Source organism: Euprymna scolopes, chromosome 2, assembly GCF_053919585.1.
Source record: "Euprymna scolopes isolate OS-2025 chromosome 2, ASM5391958v1, whole genome shotgun sequence".
Lineage (NCBI taxonomy): Eukaryota > Metazoa > Mollusca > Cephalopoda > Sepiida > Sepiolidae > Euprymna > Euprymna scolopes.
The window spans coordinates 140,070,222-140,094,318 of NC_136483.1; the positions used below are offsets into that span (position 1 = coordinate 140,070,222).

Consider the following 24,097-nt stretch of genomic DNA (forward strand, 5'->3'; position numbering starts at 1 on the left):
CGAAATCGAAAGCGATGCAAGTCCATATCCTGTAGAAAAGGTCAATTTCGTATGGTTTTGTTTTTGTTTTTGTTTTTTGCACCTGCACCAGCCTGGCACAAGGTTTCCGGCTCTGAGCGCTCACTTTGGTACACGCATTATGCAATCATTTTATTGCATCATTATCATTATTCTTTTTAATTTTACCATTATGAAATTACTAGTTAAGTAATGAATTCAAGATGTTGATTCTCGTTTTTTTTTTTTCTAGATTTGTTCCTGGCTGACCAGAGGATTAGGGGAGATAAATCAGCCACTAAAACTCGCCAAAATAGAAATGGTAAAAGGAGCGGCTATGAGTGCGCAGAAGAACGCGATTACTACCCGTATTGGCATCCAACACCTTGGATTGATATTGCTGTTCTGTCAGAAACAGCCAAAGACTGTCAGTATGTATTATTCATCCTACAATCTTCTATACTATAAATCTCATCTGTCTGTTTAAATGTATGTACATATATATGTATGTATGACAAGGTCTGGTGTGGACGTGTGTTAAAAGCACACAGATGTCTTAGTGTCATATTGTGCTTCTCCTAGACAAATCCACCAGCGTGTGGAGTATGCTCTGGTGCTCAGCAACCTTGGTCCCAGTCATGGATCAAATGGCATGGTGGGTGGAGAGGGCTCCCGTAAGCCGTGATGAAAGCAACTTCTCTAGGAAAACCCTGATATAAAACCTGTGGTGACTGCTGCTTCCAATGATGTTGACTTGCTCTTGTTTTTGGTTCAATGTGACAGTTGTTTAGGGAGTGGGATTGTCTCAGTGCAAAGTCTTTCCTCACTATAAAAAGCTTCAAGCACAGGCATTACTTGATATGCAATGGAATACACACTTTGCAATCAGTGTGTATCTCGATAATAAAAAGGCTGGCTGTAGCCTGAAACTGCAAACGGACATTCAATGACGACTGATGCAGATATGGGTGTGAATTGCAATAAAAGCTCTAGAACTTCCAGGGTCTGGCCTGGTAGGTGTTCAGGGCACTACAGCTTGGACCTGGTCATCAGTGGATGTGCTGGACTATAAAAGGTTCATAGAGGTGACCGTCTGGCACGTGCTGCTAGTTGTGCTCATGTTTGCATCATTTGAGCCAGAGATATATTAAGTAATGACAATACTCGAGTTGCTACCATCATTCATGTATGTATGTATGTATGTATGTATGTATGTATGTATGTATGTATGTATGTATATATCTCTTCGTCGGTTCATACGTTGATTTGTTTGGAAAATTATGTACGAGTTTGTTTATATTATTGTCATGTGTTGCAGAAGAATGAGTCTAAAACAAACTTTATTTAAAAAAAAAAAAAAATCCAAGCGTCTTAAAATCATTTTCAGTTGGACTGTGTTCTCGTCGGTTCGTACGTTGATTTGTTTGGAAAATTATGTACGAGTTTAGAATGTAGAAGAATGAGTCTGAAACAAACTTTATTTAAAAAAAAAAAAGAAAAGAAAAAATCCATGCAGGGAGGAAAAGGGACAAAAACGGTCCAGTCACTAATCACTTACTATTTATGACTTTTGGACTATTTATTCATGTGTATTTTGCATGTATATGTGTGTGTACGTATGTATATGCATGTGTGTGTATATGTGTGCCTCTATGTGATTATGTTTGTATGTGTGTGCACATGCATACGTATGTTGGCATACATCTGTATGTACGCATGTGTTTATTTCCATGTGTATGCGGGGTGGAGGGGGCTCCCGTAAGCCGTGGTGAAGGCAACCCCTCTAGGAGAAGCAAATCTCTGAGTTAAAAAACATAAAGAGGGAGACCAGTACCCTCATTAAGCTGGTCTGCAGTTTGACTTGTTGCTGGCTATCTTGCTCTTGCTTGTTGCTGGATGTCAACATTTTGAACCGAGAGAGAGATTTAGCTGTCGTATGTCGTACAAAACTAAAACTCTGTAACACCATCAGGTACAGATACGCCCTCAGGCATTTGTCTATAAAAATAAAATGGTCCTATTGTGATGGAAAAGTTGTCACGCGTGTGGGTCTGAAATGCTGGAAGCATGTAATAATTGATCTGCCATCATTATATGTATCTATGTATAGGTGTATGTATGTTTATGTATATGTATGTATATCTATGTGTATATGTATGTATATATGTATGTGTATATATGTTTGTGTGTGTATGTATGTATATATATGCATGTATGTTCATGTATGTATATAGGTGTGTGTATGTGTATTTATGCATGTGTGTATGTTGGTAGATGTATGCATGTATATGTATGCATATATATGTGCATGTATGTATGAGCATGTATGTATATGTGTATGAGTGCATATTTATGTACGTATATGTATATGTAGGTAAGTGTATTTATGTATGTATGTGCATATGTGTACGTATGGGTATATGTATGTATATGTGTGTGTATTTGTATATATGTATGTATGTATATCTGTATGTATGCATGTGTGTCTGTATACGTATGTATGTGTATTAATCATGGTGTATGTCGATATATATGTGTGTATGTGTAGGTATGTATATTTGCGTTTATATATATATATATGTATGTACCCCAATGACCGTCTTGTGTATGTTTATGTATGTATAAGTATGTCTATGTATGCATATATGTAATGTGTATGTATGTATGCATATATGTGGGTTATTTGTATGTGCGTATGTGTATGTATGTGTATATATGTATGCATGCGTGCATGTATATATATGTATATATACCAGTGACCGTCTTCAGTATCATGTCTGCTTGTGCGTGTGAATTTTGCCGGCAGGACTAAAGTCATTTTCGGCTCATGGACTTTTAGTACCTGAGGGAATGGCACTCGTCTGACAAGACGCTGCAATCATCATCATCATCATCTCTTCCTAAAAATTTCAACAGAGGCGACGGATTTTCACGAGATTGGTATCGTTTTGTAGCTCCACCCTTCGGAAGACAAATATCGAAAACATTAATTCCTTCAACCTCAACTGGGTACTTTTCTACAGGGAGGGGTCGCTTTTTTTGCCGATATTTTCGAAAGTCATCCCCTCTTTTCGGTTGACTAGCCTTAATTTAAACTTACGTCACTTCCGGTTTGGCGATGGGTGCAACAGCAAAAACCTCACGTTTTTTTTTTTTTTTTTCACATTCTTTTCCTCCTTCGCGGTACGGGTTCAAGCCTGCTTGCCTACTGCCACTTTTTTTCTTGTTGTTGTTCAACACACATCTCCAAACACCCAAGCAACGCCGACACCCAGGCTAGTTTTCTATATGGAAAATTTAATGTTTGAGTGTTATAGATATCGACCTGTCACGAAAACATTCAAACAAGTTTCAATAGGGCTAAATTTTTCACAGAATATAAAGACAGCATTGGAATTTTCCTTCAACTCCAATTGAAATCACTACATGCAATGATGGATCCATAAAATAACTGAAACATACAGAGTAAACAAGAATCATGCGGGGATTTTTAATTTGAACAGATTAAAAAAAATATATAAATTATGGCATCTTAATGGAAAGTTAATGGAAAGTTAATGGCTCCGAAACGTTTATCACTGTCAAAAGTGCATCGAGAATGGTGTTGACTATGTAGGAAAATAAATTCTGGAGCACAAGAGGTCACTCATTTTAATGGTCCTACTCCTGCCTTCGTAGTTCTTCAACTTTTTGAGTAAAAAAATATGAGGCTTTACTTTTGGAACGACTCTCGTACAAGTACTTCAATGCAATATACTCCAATGTGAAATGTGATCTGATCAAAAGAGAGGACATATATACATTATATATATGCATATATATTTTCACATAGGAGTCACGACTTATTAAGGCCCGGGCTTACTCGAGGATAAGCGTTAATGAGTGTACTGTAGTCAATGGGACAATATAGTAATCGTCAGTAGTGGAAATTTGGTAAATTGGATTACTTTAGGGGACAGCTCATCAAGAATTTGTTCACCTTGGACTTGAAGATGACCATATTGTAGTCAGCTAGAAAGCAGGGAAACAGGAGAGAGCTCTACAGGCGTGCAGTTCTAAGAAAGAAGCTTTGTTCATGTAATCTACATTTAGGTTTAGGCACAGATAAAGAGTGGAGGAAATTATTGATAGTAGTTTCAGCTAGACTAGTGTTTTTCATGAAAGTCAGGCAAGAGAGAACTATAAATTGGATCTCGGGTGAGCACTTGCCATGAAAATAATGGTTAAGCAGAGACAGGCTGCTGCATCTCTACTGTGGGAAAGAGGTTGTAGAAAAGAGAAAAGGGCATCAGTCTATTTTGAACTCTATCAAGGCAGGATAAAGTCTTTCTAGCAGCTGCTGCCGAGATGTGCAATTATTATTGTTGGTATATACAGGATGACTCAAAAAAAAAAAAAAAAAAAAAAGAAAACGGCCCCCATTTCTAATTAGGCCCCGTTTCTTAGTGTTTTGTCCGAATGAAATGAAACTTTGGTCATAACTAGTTTATTATATTCAAAACATCACATCAAACCACAAGAGTCTTTGTTCTCCGTTCTACAGCATATGTTCTAGATGGCCTCGATTTAGCTTTTGTTTTTGTGTTTTTTTTTGGATCACCCTGTATATATATATATATATATATATATATATATATATATATATATATATATATCAGAGTTGGCCAAGCTGTGGTGCATGCACCATAAATGGTGCATTGGATGCTTACAAATGGCGCATTGGATGCTTTTGAAAGAAAGTCAAGAAACTAAGTAATTTCTACTCATTTATTGAGTGATTTATATTTATTCTTGCTCATATGTTACTTTTGATAATTTCTAAAATAATTAAAACAATCAATGGAAATCAAAAAGTGTTGTATGAAGTTCTTTCCTTTACAAATGCTACATCTGCCATCTTTTTTTAATAAATCGGGTAATGTGTGTTAATATGAACTAATTTATTTCATTGCAGACTATTATCTTCATCTTTCTTACTTGTTGTTTCACGACGTTTCAGCCAACTATTCCTCTGGCCTTCGTCAGGTGGTAACCGCGACGGGATAGGAACTCCGAATCTCCTAACTGCATTCTCAGTAATTACTGTCATCCATAGTTACTGTCGTCTCACCACGTTTTGGCCAAGTAAGCCACTGGCCGGCTTTGGGTAAAATTGAAACCGCTATCTTCAGACAATTCTCACCTGGAACCGTACAGATTCAATGTCTCTATCCACTGTGCCATGGGCCCCGAAGTCAAAGGCGAGAAGAATAGTTGGCCGAAACGTCGTGAAACAACAACTAAGAAAGATGAGGATAATAGTCCACAATAAATAAATTAATAAATAATACTCATCTCAATAATGAATTCTAATTAAATAATATATGAGAAGGGTTGACAAGGTAGTTTCAGAGTTGTAATGAGAATCTTGGAAATGAAGGTAGAAGATGGCTACACACTGAACATATGAAAGCAATTAATGAATACAGTTTCATCTTACTACCTTCCATAGTTCAGCAGAAATAAGGAGTTGAAATACGCCGAAGACTTCTTAAATGCATTATATTGAGATTAATTAAAAAAATTCAATGAGTTGTCAGTGGCAAAATAGAAAGTAAGATTACATATATTGTGATCTTTTCTAACCAAAAAGAAAAAAAAGAAAAAAAAAAAAAGAATATATGTCTTTATCTTTTTCTCTCTAATAATAATAATGCTCATCTCAATAATGAATTCCAATTAAATAGTGTGTTAATATGTTTGTTACAACAAAGTCATAGAGCAAATATTTTTCAAATAAATCTATCTCTATCTCCACTGTTATATAGCAGTCACTGTGTGTGTGTGTGAGTTCTTCCTTATAGATTCCGAAACGGCTGAACCCATCTTTTGCAAATTTATATCTCTAGCAGTGTTCATAGATATGTTTTGTACAGAAATTTATCAGAAAAAATAGTCTTTCTCTCTTATAGTAAAAAAAAGAATTTTTACAGAGGAATATTTTGCGTTACACTGGCCAAAGGAAATAATAAAATCTCAGCAAATCATTTCGAAAATGGCTGTAATATCTTTGAAGTCTCGAAAAAGACTTCAAAATAAGAAATAAAACAAAATGGCGGTAGAAACCCACCCAATAAATGTTACCGTGATATTTATTGGGTGGGTTTTTACCACCATTTTGTTTTATTTCTTATTTTGAAGTGATTATCGAGACTTCAAAGATGTAAAGATACATTGTGGCTATTTTTCTTGTTCTCCATTAGTACTCAATATTATTTGTTTTTCTCACCGAATAAACATTTTACACTAGCAGAACCCGTTAACTGGCGTTGCCCGGTGGAAACATGCCCCTCCTCTCGTAAAAAGTTTAAGTATGGCTGTTATTGGTATTGCCAAACCCCCAAACTCCAACCTCCTCATGTTAAAAACGGCTTTTGGAATAGACACTCCCAACATACTCATGGTAAGAATGGCTTTTGGAATGGACACCCCCAACCTACTCCAGTTAAGAACGGTTTTCGGAATAGACACCTCGTTTTGTGGAGAGGGGTGGCGGGTTGTCAAAATATCTGCCCAAAATTTAATCTCGATAATCATTGTCATGATCCACACGCGCAAATACTATGAACCACACCTGAATTTGTTTACATCAAGCAAGATATCCATGTTGACCTTTAAGATCCACTTTTAGTTATAGGGTGTGCGTCGGTCAAGAAAAATAAAACAGTAAAAAAGAAATTAACCTTCTACTCCTGATCTGAAATGGAACACGTACATCAAATCCATTGCCAATGTCGCTGGAAAAATGGTGGGGTCCTTCTATCGATCCAGTAGATATCTACCTGCTGATGCAATTCTCTGCCTATATAAGAGCCAGGTATGTCCAAGGATGGGGTATTGTTGCCACACAGGAGCTGCTAGAAAGGACTCATGCCTTGATAGAGTTCAAAATAGACTTAGTAGCCTAGTGGGGAATGCCTTTTTCTCTTCCCTGCAACCTCTTTCTCACAGAAGAGACATTGCAAGCCTGTCTCTGCTTTATCATTATTTTCATGGCAAGGGCTCGTCTGAGCTCCACTATGTGGTTCCTCCTCGCCAAACATTATCATTATCGTAATTGTGTCTTTGTTTTAATTTTCATAAAACATTAAGTTGTAATGACAACAATAGAATAAGGTAATTAATATTGTGGGGAGAAGGAAAATGAATCAGAAAAGAAACCGGCTGTTTATTGGGCATGTTTTTTTTAAGATCTAATGTGTTTATTTATTCAATAAGCTATATATTCTCGAATAAGCTGGTTGAGAGGCAGCAACCAATGAGAAGGGATGGAAATGGGTAAGGGAGAATCATTATTCTGTGTAAGGGAAATGAAAAGTCAATGCTTTGTATAGGAGTTGATAATCCAGTTAAAAAAGGGTGACTGGCGGGCATAGTAAGAATGTGTATATATTTTCTGGGTGTAGACTGATGATAGGAAGAGTACTGTAGAAAGAGAGGGAAAAATCAGAACTGTTTCTTCTGTAGATGATGGCAATAGTCATGATGCCTCTCCTAGGGTGCAATATAGGGTTTTAATATAACGAATAAATATTTGATGGCAATTAGAGAAGATGGCTGATAATAGTTTAGACATAATAAATTTGTATGCGGCATGTGGTCCTGCAAACCAACAGTAATTTGATCCAGAGGAGAAAAACTGCGTCTATTTTATATATATATATCTATATATATATATATATATATATATATATATATATATATATATATATAGGGATTAAATAAAAACACTAAAAGCTTATTCAATTAGGTAGAAAAGTAACTTATCTTGCCTTTGATTACATTTATTTGTTATATTTTTGTTTTTTGACAACTTTTTCGTATCTGTGGATTGTAACGCAAATCCGAAAACCAAGTAGCACAAACTGGAAAAACATAGGAACTTCCCTTTTTCTGGTCGATTTCCAACAACTATTTATTAACACTTTTATTTTAGTGACATTTACTCCCATAGCATTTCTCCCTTGAATTTAACAAGTAAAACTTTCCATTGTTTTACAAGTTTGTTACAAATGTGTTTATTATTATTGAAGACTTCCACTCGGAGGAGGGGGAGGCAATTCAAGAAGTTTCTTAAAGACATCAACATAACATCTCTGTTCTTATTTAAAATTAAACCTATTTTCAAAATAAAAATGTAGAAAAATCTTTTAAAAAGACTTTATGATGCATGTACTAGTCATATTAAGAAGACGTCATATTTAAAAAATCACATAAACTGATTAAGTAGTTGTGTCAAAAAATATTTAACTATGAAAATCAAAACTTATGATAAAGCGAGGTGCTATTTTGATCTGATATGTTTAATAAATAAAAGGAGGTAACTCAATTCGAACTATCGAGATCAAAATCAGCCTTGTAATGGCTATAATTTCATATTAAAATCGTAAAACGCTTATTTTAAAAAAATTGATCAATTTAAGAGATTTTTGGAATATGACATATTCATTTCATGACGGGTACATATGCCATTAAAATTTTTCTGCTATATAGTTTTTTTTTTTTAACTGGGTTTAATTCTAAATATGCACCAGCGTCTCTTTATCCGAGTCACTAGCACAAGTAGGTGATGTTTTTGGGGGATTTTAGTAACAACAATCCCCCCCTCCCGATTTTCAGTACACTCCACTTCTTTTAATCACTGCTGCGTTCCCATGAAAGTTGTTTATCATTAAGTCCTTTCTGAATCACAAAATATTTTTGTTTGTTTGTTACGTAACTTTTGTCTATTAAGCTATTCCAATCAATGAAATCGAGGACATTTTATTTTCTATGTTGCAGAACATATTATAATCAGAGCTTCAACAAAAGATCATATGGAGAGTGCATCGAAAAAGTCGGGAATAAATTTACCCGTCTCTCCAAATGGAACAACAAAACAAAATGTGAGGAAAACAAAGGGACATGGCAGGCTTTCCATAATTTCTTGGAGAGAGCGCCAGGTAAGTAGTTTAATTTATTTAGAAGTAGAATTCTTTCTGCTACTTTAGAGATAAGCCATTCATTCCCAACGTGGGGCGCATGGCAATATTTTGGTGGGGCATGGGCAGGACGTGCACCCTTGGGCTTACTATACCAAAGACTATAGGGCAATTTGAGAATGAGTTATTTTTTCCACTACTACTACTACTACTACTACTACTACTACTACTACTACTACTACTACAACAACAACAACAACAACAACAACAACAACAATAATAATAATAATAGTAGTAGTAGTAGTGAATTGTTTCATAGTGAATCTTTGTATTAAGGGGAGCGTCCGGCCGTGTATGTGTAATTATAGGTTTTAAATTTAAAACTTTATTTATTTAAATGTCCTTTCGTTTTAAATTTTTTCTCTTTCATTGATGCCATGTTATTTGGAACCTTGCTTTGATACAAGTTAATGTCCTTTTAAGCTTACTTCACTGAATAACAAGAGGGATTTTTAATAACAAAAATTAAATATCACAAAGGGGAGGCATCAGGATTTTAGAAATGCCTAGGTGGGGCATGGCTCAAAATAGGTTGGGAACCACCGAGATAAGCCAAACTTAGCCGGTGAATGTGGACCCAAGATAGAATCGGTGAATTTCATGAACTGTTGCCTCTAAAAGCATCACAGGCTGTTCTTCTCTACATCCAGTGTAAGCTGTGTATAGAGCATCACGGGCACTTGCACATTTTAGCTTTTTGAGGACAATTTTTTTGTTTTTATTTTTTGAAGACTTCCATTCGGAAAAGGGAGAGACAATTCAAGAACTTCTGAAAATTTTTCCAGTAATGACTGTTCAAAACTATAAATTTTATGATTATATGGTCAATTTGCAGTTTATTCCCAACTCAACACTCACCTTTAGTGTAACGACTTTTATAGATATTCAGGTATGCTGAAAACGAATATCACATTTAAAACTGGGATAGGCAAACAGTTTCTCTTATATTAAGACCTTTATAATCCAATGTAATCCCCACTGTTTCCGCTGGTGGCCATGTTTGTTCGCCTAAGTGTGCATTCAATTTTTGCACGTGTGTGCATAAAACTTGAATGAAACAAACATGACGACCAGTGAAAACAGTAGGGATTACATTGTATTATAAAGTTCTTAATATCAGGAAAACTGTTTGCCTACCCCAGTTTTTAATGTGATATTCGTTTTCAACAGGCCTGAAAACCTAGAAAAATCATTATTTTAAAGGTGAATGTTAAGTTGTAAGCAAACTGCAAATTGACTGATTATTTTTATTTATTACCAAAAGTTAATTGTGTAAAAAAATAGTTCGTTTTGCTTTTTTTTTAAAGCTCATATATTTTCATATAATGACAACTTACATTTATTTTAGAATTTCTTTTTTTTTTAGAGAGTCTGTTCATTAAAAAGTTTGTTTGAAAAAAGTCTTTCAATTTTCATATAATGACCAGTTTGAAAAAGATCACGTCGGGGTCACCAGACTGTTGGGGACAGGACGCTCTGCAGTGTGTTAGACGACCCCGTTCCCATGTGTGTATATAATGGTGGATGTATTTAATGGTAGAGGAATTGAAAAGATGAAAGGTCGCATAATGAAGACGAAAATATACCGTTATATATCAACGAAACAAATGTAATTTATTGCATAAATATACAGGAAAGAATGATAGAAGGAATAAGAGTTCAGTGAGATTAGTAACGTTACTTGCAGTTGACTGGCTAGTCAGGAACGCGGTGGTGGCTTATGGCTCCACCGGAGTGGTGTTTGTCACATCTTGACTGGTCGAGCGTTCAGCGGAAAAGAGGGTGAAATATAAGAAACAGGAAGTGACGTAGCTAGGTCGCTCTCCTGAGTTAAAGGGCGAGAGTTTTCAACTCCCACACATTCATTTCAGGAAAAAATGTAAAAACTTCCTGTTGTAATTTATTTTGAAGTTCTGATTATTGTATAAAACTAAAAAAAAGATTATTTTGATTTAGAAAATGTTCAGATAATTAATGTTTTATTTTGTGTTAGTGGGTAAATTTATTAGTGTTTGCTTTCCTTTGACCAAAAAGTTATGCAAAACTTTAATGTTTCCGGAAAAATACTTTAAAAACTATAAGAACTTATTGAATTGTCTGGCCTTGCTCAGAGTGGAAATCTTCAAAAATAAAAACAAAAATATTGCCCTCAAAAACCAAAATGCAAAGTGCCGCGTTGTATTACATGGCAATGAATGATGGGACTTAATGCAGGCTCATCTTGCCCGATTAGATATCAAATCGGAAATCTGACCAAACCCGGATCAGAGGATTTGCTGAAAACACCACAGTTGCCCAGTATAGAGATTATTCTAAGCACAAATCGGTCAGGCAGCAATTTATAAAGATCATGGTCATGGAAGAATACAAGAAAAAAAAATACTCTTTTGGCATTAAAAGTTGCTTTATGGTCTTTGGTTTTTCGTTATATATCACTAAATGTAAAATCATTTCCATTGAAAATCCAGTTAGCATTATGCATCTAAAATTAAAGAAAAGCACGCCTGTAAAGTGTCTACTTTATGTGAAAGAAGCTGAAGTAAAACAAAATCGCCACCGAATTTGAACTGATGTCGTGTTTATCTAAAAACGAAACTCGAAATTATTTTTTTAAAACCCATAATTCTTATTTCTAAATCCATAATTATTTTTGACTGAATCCATTATTCTTATTCTAAACCCATAATTATTTTTTCTAAATCCTTTGTTATCCCCATCTTTTTTTTTTGTTGTTAAATGAGTTATTCTTGTTTTAAATCTGATTTTTTTTTCTAAATCTGTTATATTTTTCTTTAATTCTTCAATATCTTTTCTAAATCCGTTTATTATTTTCTAAATTTCTTTAATTTTTTTAAATTATAGACTACACCACTGAAGAAAAATGTATGGAGGCTGCAAAATCACAGGGTATCAACTATTTTTGGGGTCTGCCTGCCGATACAAAGAATCCTGAAAAATTTGAATGTTTAGTTTCTTTGCCCAACGTCATTTGTAAACCGGCTCCCTATACACGGTAAGATTTGACTGATTTTTTTTTTTTTAATACTATGGGGGTCACGACATGCAGCGTAATCACGTCGACGCATCAGTTCCCGTTAGATCACCGAAGTTAAGCAACGTTGAACTTGGTCAATACTAAAATGGATGACCATTGAAGAATTCCAGGTGCTGTATGTGCTCTCCGCTTATCTCAGCATTGTTTTCAGTTAGTCTTGGGTCTCTCCTTGCCACTGGACTCAAGCAGTGCCGATTCAGGAGAGGTGGGGGTTGTAGATTGCGCGACCTTTGTCTCATAATTACATACACGGCTACCCTTACAGGGGGTATCCACTGTTTTTCGAAACTGAACGGAAGCTTTCACTTTCCACAGGGACTCACCATTTATTAAACACACACACACACACACACACACACACACACACACACACACACACACACACACACACTAGCAGACCGCCTGGCGTTGCCCGGTTGTAAAATATGCATAAACATTATATTTAAATTCATGCAGATTTTGTATATTTGTTATTATAGAGCCATTCCAATACATATTTCAAAAAAATATATATTTCAAAAGTTTTTCTTTTACAAAGGGGTTATCACATATCAAGGCCTGAAGGCCACTCGAGAGTAAGGATTAATGTGAGTACGGTGTAGTAATTATTAGTAGTGGAAATTTGGTATAATTAGATTAAGAGGACGGGTCAATAAGAACTTGTTTACGTTGGAATTATTGTACTCAGCTGGAATGACAAAGATTAGCAGTTATACCAAAAAGTATGGTTGGTTCTACACAAAGCCTTCACCATTATAAACAAATCATCTGTGTGGATTTCCGAACAACTTAGTTGTTTTAGCAGAATCTCATACGACGAAATTAACGGGAGAGTCCAGTTTTTTTTTAATATATATATATATATATATATATATATATATATATATATAGAGAGAGAGAGAGAGAGAGAGAGAGAGAGAGAGAGAGAGAGGTGTTGCACACACATTTTAACACTTCTATTTTGTTATCCATGAACAACACTGAGTAATTATGCTAATAATCTTGGTAAATAGTAAAATAAATAAATTAAATCGTAAAAATCCTGCAAATTATCCATCCATTAAACGGCAAATGTAGATGCTCAAAACATCCCTGGTTCCGCCTCGTAAAACATTCAAAGCAAGAACTCTTCTAACACAACAGAAAGACATTTTCCTTTCTTTCTTCATGTGCCTAACATCAAACGAAAGTTCCATGGAGAAAGGTTCTTTGCAAGGGTTTCCCCATCTATGGAACACGTTATCACAGAACTGCTTGCCTGTAGATTACAACATAGTTATCTTCAAATCCACTATATCATATAAATACTTGTTATAATCTGTATCCATGTGTAATCAAACCTAGTTCATCCCTTTCATCAATCATGATACTCCTATAGTATTCTTCATCATTTAGCCCCCCACCCACCCACCGCTGATCGAAATGACACTAACACTAGGTGGATTTAACCAGCTTCCTTTAAAGGAGGAAGTTTCATGGCAATATCAAGTTCACAAGCAGTCCCCAGTCGCATATACATCCTAATCAGGGGAGATAACGACGTTAGGTTTTTGGAGTTCTTTCTGGAAGGTGTCACATTTCCCACAAACATACGGCAACTGATATTCCCAAATAATCACCACTTGGTACTGACCAGGCTCAACATTGCTTAACTTTGATGATCTTACAAGAATCAGTGTGTCGATCTGATTATACTGTACAACTATCCTATATCATTAACCTGTATCCTCGAGTGGCCTTTGGCATTGATAAGTGGTGCTTCAATAGTAAAAAGAGAAAAAGAATTTCTTCTAGTAAAACAACCCACTAAAGTTTGATAATAAAACTAGCAAGGTCACTTCGTGTTGCTCGATCTGCACATATATAAACTGAATTAACACATTATAACTTTGTTACAGCTTATTTTTTAATCAGTTTGTGTTAATGTGCAACGTGTTCTCATCCTGCCAGCCATGTTAATTATTGTTCCTGTTTACTTGCCTCCCCACGAGGGCAGAGTTAGACACCAAGGTCGGTTTTTAACGTGGGGGAAGGAACAAAAACTAAAAATTGTCTCGGTCGTGAAGGATTTCTCCTCCACTAATCGAGAACAAAAAATTGAAGTGTAGTATCAGAACAGATATTACATTTTGATCTTGGCCCGAAGCGCCTTTATGAGGATCGAACCTTCATCCTCCAAGAAACCTACTTTTTTTTTTTTTTAACTTTAATTCATTTCAGACAAGAGCACATTCCATTAAAGTATTTGTAAGACAAGTGCAGGGGTGCAGCAGTGTGGTGATGAGACAGAGGTTGGAGCTGGGTTGATAGCGTGGGAGACTCCTTTTTGGATCCTGTTTAAGAGGGAGAGACTAGTGATAGATGCCCCAATGCAGATGTGGCAACAATACTCCACCTGATTGTTTATTAACGCCTTTAACCATTGCGCTATAGGTTCATGTGGAGAATCTATATATTAATAAGAAGGCTAGAAGGTAATAACATATTATGAACATTAAATTAGTGTATTTATATACTAATTTAATGTTCGTAGTATATTATCAGAAGGGCTAGGACAACAGCATATTCTTTTCATTGTTTTGACTCTCGAGTGTGTATCCGTTGATATCTTATATGATTTTATATAGAGTGATGTGGTTCTCGGTTGATTAACTGTGTCTAACAGTGTCAGATATATACTCGAGAGTCAAAACAATGATAAGAATATTCTGTTGTCACAGCCCTGGTTATCACCTTCTATCCACCTTTTAAATAAGTAATTCCCGATACCGATGACGCAATGTAAAAAAAAAAAAAAAAAAAAAAAAAATGTTGCTTCTGGGTCATACGTGAAACTAAAATATACCTTTTTGGTCTTCTTTCTAGGAACCAAGGGTAGTATTTGTTCTGTCTAAAGATGGTATAATGATATCGTGAGGTTTCTGTTTGCGTTGGACGTCCATACAATGGAAATATGTCACAGACTCCTATAAGGATATTGGAGATAAACCGTAATAACCAGATATATTCTGACACTACATTAACCAGATTACTTTGATAAATACTTTTACAGCTTTAACAAAAGGGCTACAATAATATCGCAGGGTCTCTATTTGCACTGAATGTCCACAGAATGCCAAAGCAGCAATATATTACATATGAAAAATGCAGCTGTGGAATTTCCACAGGCCACACTAATTCTAGTATGAATTTTGTAATTTCCAACCTATTCAGGTGCGTCTTTCTAACTGAACGCTTTATTTAATTCATCGAGGTAGATTATTCTCGTTCCGTCAGTTATGACCAAACCTTCAATCTCCAGAAGCCTGTTACTTAAAGCTGATTGTTAATTAGCACCTTTAACCATTGTGCTACAGGTTCTGGTGAACAATTCTAATACGAATTTTGTTTTATACTAACTGATTACTCAAATGGGCTACATTCTTTCCTGAACATGTTCTCGGTTTATTAACACAAATCCGTTTTATGTTGAATATTTATTTTTGTATATTTTTCTTTTTAGAGTGAATCATCTTGGAAATACTAGGAGCGGCCAAACTAATAGCTTTGATTGGAAAATTCCGTACTTCCCATCAATGAAAGAACAGCGCTGCATCTTGAGAATAAGGTTCGTATTATACATTAGCATAAAGTTACTAAAATATATGTACTTTTATTAAAATAATTTTTGAAAAAATATACCTACTTTTATGGAAATCATTTGTGAAAAAATATATGGATACTTTTATTAAAATAATTTTTGAAAAAAATATATACCTACTTTTATGGAAATCATTTTTGAAAAAAAAATATATGGATACTTCAATTAAAATAATTAAAAAAAAAATATATATATACCTACTTTTGCAGAAATCATTTTTGAAAAAAATATATGGATACTTTTATTAAAATAATTTTGTGGAAAAAAATATCTGCTTTTATAGAAATCATTTTTGAAAAAATATATGGATACTTTTATTAAAATAATTTTTGAAAAAATATAGCTTCTTTTATTGGAATTATTTTTGAAAAAAAACCCCCCAAAAAACCAATTCATCTACTTTTATTGAAATAATTTTTGAATAAAGATACAGTATATCTACTTTTTAAAAAATATTTTTTGAAATAAATATAGCTAGTTTTATTAAAATAACTTCTGAAAAAATGTACAGCGAGTTTTGTTAATAATTTTTGAAAAATAATATATCTACTTTATTAAAATTATTTTTGCAAAAAATAGCTACTTTTATTAAAAGATTCCCCCTCCCCCCCAAAAAATATGACAACTTTATTATATTTGAAAAAAAAATTAGCTATTTTATTAAAATAATTTTTTAAAAGAATATGTCAACTTTTGCAAAATAATTTTTGAAAAACAATATATCTACTTTTATTGAAATAAATTTTGAAAAAAAAAACCAATATGTTTATTTTATTAAAATAATTTTAAAAAATAATATGGTTATTCATATTAAAATATTATTTGATAAAACAATATGGTAGTTTCAATTTTTTAAGTAAAATGTAGCTTCTTTTACTACTAATTTAAAAATATAGTTTTACTGAAATAAATTTTGAAAAAAGACTGTTAAAATGATTTTTGAAAAAAAAAATGACCACTTTTACTGAAATAATTTTAGAAAAAATGAGGCTACTTTTATGAAAATACTTTTTGAAAAACTAATTTTGTTGAAATAATTTTTAATAAAAATATATCTACGTTTATTTAAAATATTTGTAGAAATGATAGCTACTTTTATTAAAATAAATTTTGAAAAAAGGTTTCTTTTATTGTAATTATTTTAAAAATTAATATAGCTACTTTTATTGAAGTCATTTTAGAAAGAAAAAATATTTCTATTTTTATTAAAATAATGTTTTGAAAACCATTATTTGCTATTATTTAAATTTCGCAAAAATTATATATTTTTATTAAAATAATTTTAGAAAATATATCTGTAATAGTTTTTGAAAAAATATTTAGCTAATTTAATTAAAAAATATTTTTAAAAAGACAATATATCTACTTTTATTAAAATAATTTTTAAGATATAGTTCTTCTTAGTAAAATAATTTTTAGAAAAAAGCAATATATCTACTTTCTTTGTCAAAAGTTATTTAAATATTAAATAAATTTTGACAAAAAATGAATATGTTTTAGAAAAATAATTTCTGAAAATACAATGTGGTTAATTTTCTTAAAATAATGTTTTAGAAAACAAAGGTTTTGAAAAAAAAATATGGTAACTGTTATTAAAGTGCATTAGTATCAATAAAATGATTTTTAATATCGTATTCAGCTAAATCCATAACAAGCGACATTTGAATGAATGGTTTATTTTATTGATGCTACACCGTAATCACGTGATTAAAACTTTAGCAGACGAAAACATTGGGAGTCAAAAGAGTAAACAGTTCCCAGATTCAGATTTCAGAACTTTAAAATTATGCAGCTTGTTAAAAAAAATTAATTTTCCTGCATTTGGTGACATTTATTTGTTATACATTTTGTTATCAACGAAATATATATATAAAAACAAAAAAAAAAACAAAACAAAAAAAAAACACACCCACACACACACCAAAACTTTAAAACAGTTTCAGGTTGGAGGTCACAGCGGCTAAAACGCTGTGAAAATAACATCATGATGAGAACAATAGCCCAAATAATCCGAATAATACAAATAATACGAAAATAGTTTATGTATTAAAAAATATGTTCTCAATGATCAATTCTAAGATTTATTCTTATGAAATTATTTTTTTTAGGTACAATATTTCAACAGATGACCCTGAGAACAAGTAAGTAATTTTCTTATATATATATTTTTTTACCAATTTTCCTTGCTTATCGTCTGAATGTGTTTTAAACACATGTAAGAGGCGTTTACAAATCAGCAAACTTGGATGACAATGTGATGTAGAAAGAACTGCTTTTTTACCTTTTGGAATATCAGAACGTTGATGCTGGAAGGAAACTAAGTGCTCACAATGTACTTCTTTAAGTACAACGTCAACAGATTTCCTGATAAATGCTGCGTCTCAACATGACACCTCGTATCACCTTTGCCACGGTGGTCCAACTGATAACGCGGTTATAGTCAGCTTATGTACCTCCTAACTTCCGGCATAGCACTACAGAAAGCGGTAACAAGGCAACTCGGTTTCCTCACTTTTATTGTTCTTCAATATTTCTACTGAGACACGATTTATTGAAATAAAAATAAGAAAAGGACATTATGGAAAGTATGCGATAAAAATTAACAAAATTATACAAATAGAAATCAGTCTTTCTTTGCATTTTTAATAAAAAAAATTTAGAAATAAAATTAACAAAATTATACAGATAAAAATAACACAATCCAGTAATTTTGGAAAAAAGTTTCTGTGCTTGAAGTTGTTTTTAACTTCAAGTATTTATTCATGGTTTGGTTTGGTTGCTTTGTAGAGAAATAAACTTTGTTTTTGGCTTTGCAGAAGACAATTAAGTTTTGAAAAGGGGGAAAAAGGCACTAACTATTGATGTTATTAAGTTAAGAAACCGATATCTTCAGACAGCTTAGTAACATTAACACAAACACTAATCCTAACTTTTGAAATTAAAATCGAAATTTTAATTTTTTTTAAAACTTGTCTTTTTTTCTTTTTTTTTTCTTGTGTGTTCCAGGATTAAAAATGATCCAACCTTTAATTTCGCCAATGTGCCTTTGAAACTGGCCATTAACACTGCCCAGTTTGGTCGTACATTTCAAGATCGCAGTCATGTTTTCATTTTGAAGCGACGAACCCCGGAAATGAAGGGTAAACTTTTTAATCTCAACGTCCGCGGAAAACGAGGAAACATTGTTCAAGTTTATCCAGCAGTTGAATATGATTTCGTACCCAATAAACTAATTCTGAATAGCACGGACATGGTACACATCCAATGGACGGGTAAGTAATTCATTGCATTAAGAGATCACTTTAGCCATCATAAATTATTATCCAAGAAAATAAAATTAAGTCGACAAATCAAAATAAATTTTTTTTTATTTTCATAAAGTCAGCAAAATATTTTTTTATAAAGTTAGTAGATTATTATTTTTTTAATAAAGTCTGCAGCCTGGCACTATATTATTTGCCAAATTTTGCGTGACAAAATGTATTATATGTATTATATATATATACAGAGAGAACGTATTATATGTATATATATATATATATATATATATATATATATAGATAAATTATATATATATATATATATATATATATATAAATTATATATATATAAATTATATATACATAATTAATATATATATATATAAATTATATATATATAAATTATATATATATATATAAATTATATATATATAAATTATATATATATAAATTATATATATATATATAAATTATATATATATAAATTATATATACATATACATTATATATATATTATATACATATACGTTATATATACATTATATATATATATACACATTATATATATTATACATATACATTAGATATATATATACATTATCTATATATATACATTATACTGGGTGGCCACAAAGTCACGCACCAACGTTAATTAAAAAAGTTAAAAAATTAAAAAAGTTATAGTAGTACCATTTATTCAAATTCAAAGTTCTTTATATATTAATAAATCTACAACAGTGTAGTAAATAATGGGCAATCAACAATTCCCCCACTAACCAACAATCACGAGGTTGTCTCCTCAGCAACCGACAAGGCTAACATGCTTGCCAGTCGGTTTGCCTCAAACTCCACACTGGACCCTTCCAACCACCCCCTACCTGACTTTCCTATGCGGACAGACGCCACACTAGACGATCTGAAAACCACCCCTGCTCAGGTGCATGCTATCATAAAAAAACCTTGACACCTCAAAAGCATGTGGACCCGATCTTATCCCAGCTGTGCTATTAAAAAAGTGCTCAGCCGAAGTAGCTCCAGTTCTCTCCAAACTCTACAACAAATGCCTTAATGAAGCTTGCTTTCCGGGCTGTTGGAAAACTGCTTCTGTTGTATTCAAGAATTCTGGCGAAAGGACAGACCCATCAAATTATCGCCCCATTAGCCTCCTCCCACTTTTTGCCAAAATATTTGAGACCATAATTAACCATGCTCTAGTCCATCATCTTACAGATGCTAAACTACTGACTGACAAACAATATGGATTTAGACAAGCCCGTTCCACAGCAGACATCCTAACTGTGATCTCTGAACATATATACCATTCACTGGACAAAGCGGGGGAGGGCAGAGCGGTAGCTCTAGATATATCTAAGGCTTTTGACAGGGTATGGCATGAGGGTCTCCTCAGTAAAATCAGATCATACGGTATCACTGGTAGAATACTTAACATAATTAAATCCTTCTTAGATAAGAGAAAAATCCAGGTTGTCCTCGACAGTCGTACATCTAAACAATATGATATAAATGCGGGGGTGCCCCAGGGTTCTATCCTTGGACCTCTATTGTTCCTGATATTCATAAATGACCTCCCCGACAACATTGCCTCTGAGATGGGTATATATGCTGATGACACTACACTCTATGGCAGACACGACAGGAAGACGAATGAACACATTTCTAAAGAAATGGCAGAAACACTAGAGGAAGACCTCCAATCTGTAGTAGAATGGGGACAAAAGTGGTTGGTCGCGTTCAATGCTGCCAAGACTAAACTAGTTTCATTCAATAATTACAAGAAACCCTCTCTACCACCCATAGCAATGGCCAACGACTCTTTATCTGAGAGTCCATCTTTCAAACTCCTTGGCCTAACGTTCACAGGAAACATGAGTTGGAACAATTACATTGAAGGCATTGCCAGGGCCGCTGCAAGAAAGGTAGGCTCTCTCTACCGTGCTAGAAAACTACTAACACCCGAAAGTATCCTGTACCTCTATAAGGCCACCATTCGCCCATGTATGGAGTATTGCTGCCACATCTGGGCTGGTGCATCTGCTACTAGTCTCTTGCTCCTTGACAGGGTTCAAAAGAGAGTCGCAAACCTGATAGGCCCTGAACTGGCATCTAAGCTTCAGCCTCTATCCCATCGACGAAATGTTGCATCCCTCTGCCTTTTCTACAAGTATTTTAGTTGTGAATGCTCTGACGAACTGCAATCACTTGTGCCCCCACGGCGTGAGCACCCTCGACAAACCCGACAGGCTGCTAAATCCCACCCCCACACTGTAGAGATCCCTAGATGTAAAAGATCTTTTTACTCCCATAGTTTCTTCCCCAGAACCGCAAGACTCTGGAATTCCATTCCAGGTCCCTGCTTCCCCAACAGTACTGACGTGCAGAAGTTCAAGTGTAACGTGAACCGACACCTTGCTGCCCAAATCCCTACATAGTACCCCAGTAGTTGTTGCCCCTGATAGTAGCCCCCTACACCAAAGTGGCAATTTGCCTTGTTTGGGGTGAAAATGTAATAAAAAAAAAAAATAAATAAATAAATAAATATTAACATTGGTGCGTGACTTTGTGGCCACCCTGTATATATACATTATCTATATATATACATTATATACACACATTATATATATATACACACACATTATATATATATATATATAATAAAAATAAAAGTTACAATAAGTTTACTAAGGTAATCAAAATGGTAAACTTGAAATATATTATAAATATTAAAGAGTTAATATTTACAAGTAAAATAAACTCAGCCAGATATGAAAAACTCAATAAAACCGAAAAAGAAATAGAGCTTATAAGCTTATAATATGAACAAATGATTAATAAAATATGTTAAAAGACATCTTGAAAAAGAGTTAAAAACATATTTAATTTTAAAAAAGGAAGCACAAGATAAGTGGATAGTCCTTAATCCGCGGAGTTTCGAAGAAATACTCTCCTTCTCATCAGAGGGCAGGAATTAGCAAAATGCAGGATCGGATTTTGCATATAAAAGTATTTAATGAAACTACAAGTAAGTCAAAGATCTTACTTGGTTAAAAAAAGGGTGAGGTAAGGGGAACAGGAGGCAAAAGAAAAATAATAAAAAGATTTCACATAGTCCGGTGAAGGGTAAAAATCCAAAAATGGTAAAATCCAAAACGGTCGAATTTAAAATTTCAATCCACTGGGTAAATTCCAAATAGTATTTTAAAAAATGAAAATATTGAAAAAAAAAAAGTATGTATCTGTTTTGAACTCAAGATCTTTGAATTTTTAAATTTTTGTTTGGATTTTTAGAACACGCCACGGGGAGATAACTCAGTTTAAAGTGCCGACACTCCCCTATCTTTAATACTAGATTTTCTTTCTAAAAGTCGAAACTTTTGCTCGGTATCATGACAAATTGTTATGTCTCTGTAAAAAAGAAAAACTACTTGATGAAATTAAGTGAATTTTTTTTTTGGAATACTTCATTCCATAACGGATACGTACAATATAAACTTTTTTTTAATATTTTCATTTTTCAATGTCTTGATGAAACTGTACAAGTACCATATATATATATATATTACACATTTGAAAATAATTTCTGACGAGGACGCATCAGACCGTCTGAAACGTACGTAAACGATTTTAATGACTTAAAAACATTATTACAATGATCCAAACATAATTCTCAATGAAAAACCAAGACACGGAATAATAAAATAATGTTAAAAAATACACATTGTTGGTGACTACTCCCCTTATTTATATATATATATATATATATATGATGTCGTTGCAATCATCATATATATATATATATATATATATATATATATATATATGATGATTTCAACGTCTTGTCAGACGAGTGCCACTCCCTCAGACATTTAAAATCCATGAGCCCAAATGTCTGAGGGAGTATCTATACAAATACGATGTTAAAGAGTCTTAGCTTTGTACGACAGCTAAGTCTCTCTCTCGGTTCAAAATGTTGAGATCCAGCAACAAGCAAGAGCAAGATAGCCAGCAACAAATTAAACTGCAGACCAGCTTAATGCGGGTACTGGTCTTCCGCTTTATGTTTTTTTTAAATCAGAGATTTGCTTCTCCTAGAAAGGTTGCCTTCACCATGGCTTACAGGAGCCCTCTCTACCCCAATACACATATACACACACACACACACACACAAATATACACGGTGCTAGTTGGCCGTTGACCCAGAAAAAGAGTTCATTCGCCCTTTGGAAGGTCTTGTTTTTAATCCTTCAGGGAGACTAGCCGCCCTCCTCACCAAACAAGTCTGGTGGGGGGAACCAGTTTAGTCGCCGGTGACTATATATATATACACACGCACAAATTCATATTGGTCTTTATTATATAGTGAAAGATAAATACAAAGAAAAATGATTTTTCATGCCAGAAATGTTGGGTAGGCTTTACGATTATAAGTTCGGTACTAGTGCGCTTATTGATCCGTGCTGAAATAATAATGTTATTATTTAAAAAGCCATTTTTAACATGGGGAGTGGAGGGTGTTTTGTAGCTATTCTGTACTTTAACTGCACGATTTAATAAAAAACAGACATGATAAAACTTTAATCAAACTAGAAAATACTATTTTAAAAATGGCGCGGATCAATAAGTGCATTAGCGCCATAAGTTCATTGTAAAGTGGACTTTTGTAATCAGTGCAAATGAAATCCGCCGTAGGGACAAGAGTTATCTTTCTTTGAGGAGAAATTATATTTCAGATCAGAGTTAGTCCTCTTGGGTGTATATCTCCATATGTCATGAACACCACACGTTGTCAAGAATTAAGACCAGATTTCGGTGATTTCTCAAATAAAAAAAAAGGATTAAAAAAAAAAAAAAAATTAAATAAACAAAAATCAAATGCTATCAAAAACAAGTTACGTTACTCTTCTACCTATCTGGATAAGTATTAGTATTTTAACTTATTTTAAAGTGTTTTTCCTTTTTATTTCACTATAAAATTAGTGTAAAGTCTATCGAATTAGAAAGAAAAAAATGGCTTTCTCATTAGAGTCATAGTCGAGCCTTGATAATCACTCCAAAATTGAGAATTAGACAAAATACTGATAGAATGCTACATTTTTGCATGATTCTT

At 33.4% G+C, this 24,097-nt stretch overlaps 1 protein-coding gene across 2 annotated transcripts in view; it reads left to right on the plus strand.

The window, feature by feature from the left end:
* The window catches only part of LOC145296723 (protein DD3-3-like), an 80,932-nt gene that overhangs the window by 34,622 nt on the left and 22,213 nt on the right, over positions 1 to 24,097 (plus strand). The window contains exons 6-12 of one of the 2 annotated variants that reach the window (XM_080142728.1): positions 1 to 40; positions 251 to 428; positions 8,818 to 8,978; positions 11,880 to 12,030; positions 15,575 to 15,679; positions 17,821 to 17,853; positions 18,719 to 18,984. The exon at positions 1 to 40 is cut by the window's left edge and continues 32 nt beyond it. In XM_080142728.1, coding sequence (XP_079998854.1) covers positions 1 to 40; positions 251 to 428; positions 8,818 to 8,978; positions 11,880 to 12,030; positions 15,575 to 15,679; positions 17,821 to 17,853; positions 18,719 to 18,984 — 934 coding nt within the window. The remainder of the gene's footprint in view (positions 41 to 250; positions 429 to 8,817; positions 8,979 to 11,879; positions 12,031 to 15,574; positions 15,680 to 17,820; positions 17,854 to 18,718; positions 18,985 to 24,097) is intronic. The other variant, XM_080142738.1, reaches the window with a different exon arrangement.